The sequence below is a fragment of the Microcaecilia unicolor genome, chromosome 3 (genome assembly GCF_901765095.1).
Source record: "Microcaecilia unicolor chromosome 3, aMicUni1.1, whole genome shotgun sequence".
In the NCBI taxonomy this organism is placed as follows: domain Eukaryota; kingdom Metazoa; phylum Chordata; class Amphibia; order Gymnophiona; family Siphonopidae; genus Microcaecilia; species Microcaecilia unicolor.
The window spans coordinates 237,861,234-237,867,233 of record NC_044033.1 but is presented as its reverse complement, the minus strand read 5'-3'; the positions used below and the strand labels follow the sequence as shown (position 1 = coordinate 237,867,233).

The 6,000-nt window shown below is 40.4% G+C and overlaps 1 protein-coding gene across 1 annotated transcript in view; it reads left to right on the top strand.

The window, feature by feature from the left end:
• Positions 1 to 3,130: 3,130 nt before the first annotated feature.
• LOC115464988 (vomeronasal type-2 receptor 26-like) overlaps positions 3,131 to 6,000 on the top strand; it is a 37,939-nt gene continuing 35,069 nt past the window's right edge. The window contains exon 1 of the mRNA XM_030195383.1: positions 3,131 to 3,868. Within this exon, the coding sequence (XP_030051243.1) occupies positions 3,131 to 3,868 (738 nt within the window). The remainder of the gene's footprint in view (positions 3,869 to 6,000) is intronic.

The following is a 6,000-nucleotide window of genomic DNA, read 5'->3' as shown; positions in this document are numbered from 1 at the left end:
GCTTCTTCACCTTTAGATCCTCAGACACCAACACCCCAAGGTCTGTCTCCTGAGTTGAACTTACTAATCTCTCCCCTCCTATCCGGTATCTCTTTTGGGTTTCTGCACCCCAAGTGTATCATTCTACACTTCTTGGCATTAAATCCCCTATTAGGACTAAGATTAAATTTTAACTGCCAGACCCTCGACTATTCTTCTAACGTTCGGAGATTCCCTCTCATCATTTCTACTCCCTCCAGGGTATCCACTCTATTGGCTATTTTTGTGCAATCCGCAAAAAGGCACACCTTTCCTTCTAACCCTTCAGCAATATCTCCCACAAATATATTAAACAGAATAGGCCCAGCACCAACCTCTGAGGAACTCCACTGCTCACTTTCCTTTCCTCCGAGCGGATTCCATTTACCACCACCCTCTGCCACCTGTCGGTCAGCCAGTTTCTTATCCAGTTCACCACTTTCGGTCCTAAGTTCAACCCTTTCAGCTTATTCACGAGTCTTCTGTGGGGAACTATATCAAAGGCTTTGCTGAAGTCCAAGTAGATTACATCTACCGCACGTCCCTCATCCAGTTCTTTGGTCACTAAGTCTAAGAAGTCAATAAGATTCGTTTGGCAGGATTTTCCTTTGGTAAAGCCATGCTGACTTGGGTCCTGTAACCCGTTGGCTTCTAGAAAGTTAACTATCCTTTCTTTCAGTTGCGACTCCATTATTTTTCCTACCACCGACGTGAGACTTACCGGTCTGTAGTTTCCCACTTCTTCCGTCTCTACTTTTGTGAAGATGGATCACATCCGCTTGTCTCCAATCTCGCAGAACCTCTCCCGTTTCTAAAGATCTATTAAATAAACCATATGGGCTTCCTGCTTCTCTTGTTTTTGTTTACTTTCCTCACAAAAAGATTAATCGCCATATTTATAGCAGCCTTTAGCTTGGACCACTGTTTTTCCACTTCTCCTATGCCTTCCCACGCCAACAGCTCCTTCTTCAGGTATTCCCCCATTTTATCAAAATCAATTCATCTAAAATCCAGTACTTTGAGTTTTGTGTGTCCATACTCCGCCTTCTTCTTTATATCAAACTATACGGTGTAATGATCATTATTACATAGGTGGGCACCCACCCGGATATTGGAAACACTACCTCCATTAGTGAGCATTAGATTTACATAGGTGGGCACCTGGATATCGGAAACACTGCTTTGTGTGAGTTTTGTGTGAGTTTTAGAGTTTTGTGTGAGTTTTAGAGTTTTGTGTGTCATTATTAATATCTTATATATATATATATATATATGTTTACATTTTCTTTATATGTTTTATTATTATTATCATTATATGATGTTTTAAATATTGTTTAATTTTATTTTTTAAAAATTTGTACATCAATTTTATGTTTTTAGACCCCTGAAGAAGGCTTTTGGTCGAAACATGGACCATGTGGGGTCTTAATAAACTTTGTTTTGAAGCTCCTACTCAACCGTTTGGGTTGGCCATTTGGGCTTGGTCTTCTTCCACCCATGGTTTGACTTGTTTGAACTTTTGTGGAAGGCGTGGACCTCTTTTTTCCTGTTTTTGAAGAGCCTGACTGTTCCCACTCTTTGCTGTTTCACCTACCTGCAAACTACACATTATTGGAGCTATGCACATAGTTCTAGGTGGAATTCCAGCATATTCTTATGTATATGCATTAATCTGTGCATATATTTATACCAGTATTCTAATCATTTATACAGTCATCTGCTGTATACATGTGGGTGACTTCTTTATAGAATTCCCCCCCCCCCCCCCCCCACTATACACAGGGAAGGTGTAAATACATAAATTGTTTCCATTCTATTCACTACATTTTTGTGGTTTGCAGAGAATTACCTGAAACAGTATTTGGTAGTATATGGTTTCACTATATAGGATATCAATAGAAATCAAACAAAATAAAACATGGAAAAGAAAATAAGATGATACCTTTTTTATTGGAAATAACTTAATACATTTCTTGATTAGCTTTCAAAGGTTGCCCTTCTTCGTCAGATCAGAAATAAGCAAACGTGGTAGATGACAGTATATATAAGTGAAACATCCAAGCATTTCATTGACAGTCTAACAGGGTGGGGGTGGGTAGGAGGTATGCATGGGAACATCCAAGCATTTAAGAGATAGTCTAACAGGATGGGGGTGGATAGGTGAGAGGAGGGTGATAAACAGAGCAATACAACTTTATGGTTTATAATGGGCTAAAAAACCTAGATCTTTGTTAAGTCCTGTCTGTTGGGTGTCAAAATATTCAATCATTCTGACTTCAAAGGTCTTACGTTCCTGTATTGTTTTAAAGTTACCTTTCAGGATTCTTACTATGAAGTCACTGGTACAGTGATCTAGTTTTGTAAAGTGCTGCCCCACAGGGGTGGGAACCTGCCTGACACCAGCATTCTTCATGTGATGTCTATGTAAATTAAATCTTGTCTTTAGCATCTGGCCTGTTTTCCAATATAGCATCCTTCGTTACATTTTTTACACTGAATGATATATACCACATTGGAAGATGAGCATGTGAAAGATTCCTTTATGTTGAATATTTTTCCTTTGTGAATTACTGTGGGGTCCTGTGAAATGTTTTGGCATAGCTTGCAGCTGGATATATTGCAAGGATGTGTGCCCTTCTCTTCTTTTTAAGTCTGTGTTGGGAGTTTACTTCTGATTAGCTTGTGTTTTAAGTTGGGTGGCTGTTGGAAGGCCAGCATTGGTGGGGCTGGGAATATCTCTTTCAGTAATTCATCCTCTTGGAGTAGAGGCTGAAATATCTGGACTCATAGAGGGAATTCTATTGATTACCTTTAAAAGTGGACTAACACGGCTACCACACCTCTCTACTATATAGGATAAATGTTGTCTAATATGCAGGTACATTGTTCCATGATGGTTGATCATTTCACCTATCCTGCTGAGATTAACATAGCTGTACTGCCACTTCATGCTAGATGGTTTTCTCATCTGCTACTGTTGGCCTTCTATCATGTGTACTATAAATATGTTCTAGATATGTTATATGTGATTTAAGGCACAATTCCATAATGACAAAGATGGTGATAATTTATTTTCTCTAAACAGATCAGTTTCACCTCGCAGAGTCTTTTTATGAGTGACACTGTTAAGTTTCCTTATTTCTACCGGACTGTCCCTAGTGAACTGCACCTCTGTGCTGGGATTGTCAGATTATTGAAGCATTTCAGCTGGACCTGGGTCGGTATCCTTATACCTGATGACAGCAGCCTGACAGCTGTCCAAATCATGAGAGAAGAGATTGAGAGGAATGGTGGCTGCATCACATTTATAGAAACCTTCAGTGCACTGGACAAGATACCCAAAATTAATAAGACTATTCATATGTCATTACCTAATGTGATCATTATCTATTCTAATGCAGAAAATATTTGGAATCTACTTACTCAAATAAACTTTCTGGAAATCCCCAGCAAGATTTGGATCACCAAAACTGATCTCAATTTTCCCTCAACCCATACAATGGAACCTAATGTAAAGAACAGCACACTGTCATTCACAATTGTAAAGAAGAAAATTCCAAGCTTTCCAAAATTTGTCCAGGAGGTGAACTTTACCCTCCTTCCAAGTGATTATTTTACTCAGGTGTGGTGGAATGGCCTATGTGACAGCCAGTGCCCAAAAAGCATCAAAAGAGCTTGCAACACTAGCCACACATTGCCCTTATACAAACACTGTGATAACAAATATTTTGGGGATAGCTATAGTGTATACAATGCTGTATATGCCCTGGCACATGCACTTCATGACATGCTTAGGACTGGCTCTGGAAGTGAAGAATTTTGGAGATTATCAGATTATTTACCATGGAAGGTAACATCATTTGATAGGGGAATGTTATGTTTAGAAGAAAATGAAAAGCATGTAACCCCTGTCTGAGTATGTCTGTATAGGTGGTTGCCTAAGCTAAGCCCAGCAGAGTAGGGACTGGGTACTCAAACAAATTTGTTGGTTGAGGAACAAGGGTAGGACTACTACTACTACTTATCATTCCTATAGCGCTACTAGACGTATGCAGTGCTGTACACTTGAACATGAAGAGAGTCCTTGCTCGACAGAGCTTACAATCTAATTAGGGCGACAAATAGGACATATAAGAGATAAGGGAATTACTAAGGTGGGAATGATAAAATATGGATACCAAACAAGTGAGTAAGGGTTAGGGGTTAAAAGCAGCATCAAGGTGGGCTTTCAGCCTAGATATGAAGACGGCCAGAGATGGAGCTTGACGTACAGGCTCAGGAAGTCTATTCCAGGCATATGGTGCAGCAATATAAAAGGAACGGAGTCTGGAGTTAGCGGTCGAGAAGGGTGCAGATAAGAGAGATTTACCCAGTGAATGGAGTTACCGGGGAGGAGTGTAGGGAGAGATAAGAGTGGAGAGGTATTGAGGAGCTGCAGAGTAATGCACTTGTAAGTCAATAAGTAGAAGTTTGAACTGTATGTGGAAATGGATAGGGAGCCAGTGAAGTGACCTGAGGAAAGGGCTAATATGAGTATAGCGACACTGGTGGAATATTAGTCGTGCAGCAGAATTTTGAACAGATTGAAGAGGAGAGAGATGGCTAAGTGGGAGACCTGTGAGAAGCAAGTTGCAATAGTCTAAGCGAGAGGTGATAAGAGTATGGATAAGGGTTCTGGTAGTGTGCTCAGAAAGGATAGGATGAATTTTGGTAATATTATAGAGAAAGAAATGACAGGTTTTAGCAGTCTGTTGAATATGTGCAGAGAAGGAGAGGGAGGAGTCGAAGATGACCCCAAGGTTATGAGCTGATGAGACAGGGAGGATGAGAGTGTTATCCACAGAAATAGAGAATGAGGGGAGGTTGGTTTAGGGGAAAAGATAAGAAGCTCAGTCTTGGTCATGTTTAGTTTCAGATGGTGGTGAGACATCCAGGTAGCAATGTCAGACAGGCAGGCTGATACTTTGGCCTGGATTCCTGCTGAGATTTCTGGTTTGGAGAGGTAGATTTGGGAGTCATCAGCGTAAAGGTGATGCTGAAAACCATGGAATGAGATCAGAGTGCCAAGAGAAGACATATAGATGGAGAAAAGAAGGGATGACAGTAGGAGAGATAGTGCTAAGTAGATGGGTGGGAATAGGATCAGATGAACAGGTAGTTAGTTTCGAGGAGGAAAGAAGATGTGCAATTTCCTCTTCAGTGATTTTAGAAAAGGAAGAATAGGAGGCAGGGGTTGGAGGGTTGAAAGAATGGACTAAGGGAAGGAGATGTGGAGGTGACTTGGTTGAAAATTCAAGTTTAATCTTGTGAACCTTATCATGAAAGTACTCAGTCAGAATCTGGGGAGAAAGTGAAGGGGGAGTTGGAGGTGAAGGACCAGCAGTTCAGACTTTTACAGTTCTCCACACAAATAATTCAGCCATATCCAATGTATTTTTATCTGAACCAGAACTTTTAAGGAACTTCTTCAATTGATAAATCAACAATAGAGAAACATATAACATGTGGCATAATATATACAAAGAATATCCTTTACTTCTCTCTGGTATTGTAACATTTCTTTTAATATTTCTTACTCCTATCTCCTACCACCGGGTGGCAGGGGGCAGTACAGTTCACAATGTTCTCTCTTGCTGACAAGATTATCAGTGCTGCTTAGAAGTAATTCACACTTCCAGATTAGCAGGCAGTTGAGTAGAGCTACAGTGACTCTGTTACCAATTGTTACCTCAAAGGTCCTATTAGATGTACCTGAATTCTTGATGGAATCCTTCTGGTATATACAGATGTCATCCTTTCACAGTAACATAGTAAGTGACGACAGATAAAGCCCTGAATCGTGATCCACGATCTTGTGTTAGAATTGCTCAAAGTCCTGTGATCTTCGTATCTCCCTCTTAATGGTGAAGCAGCTTTGGAGATAAGACAGAAGGTTCCCCAAACCCTCTTTTATCCAGGCAGGGCAGTGGTCCTGACACCTGC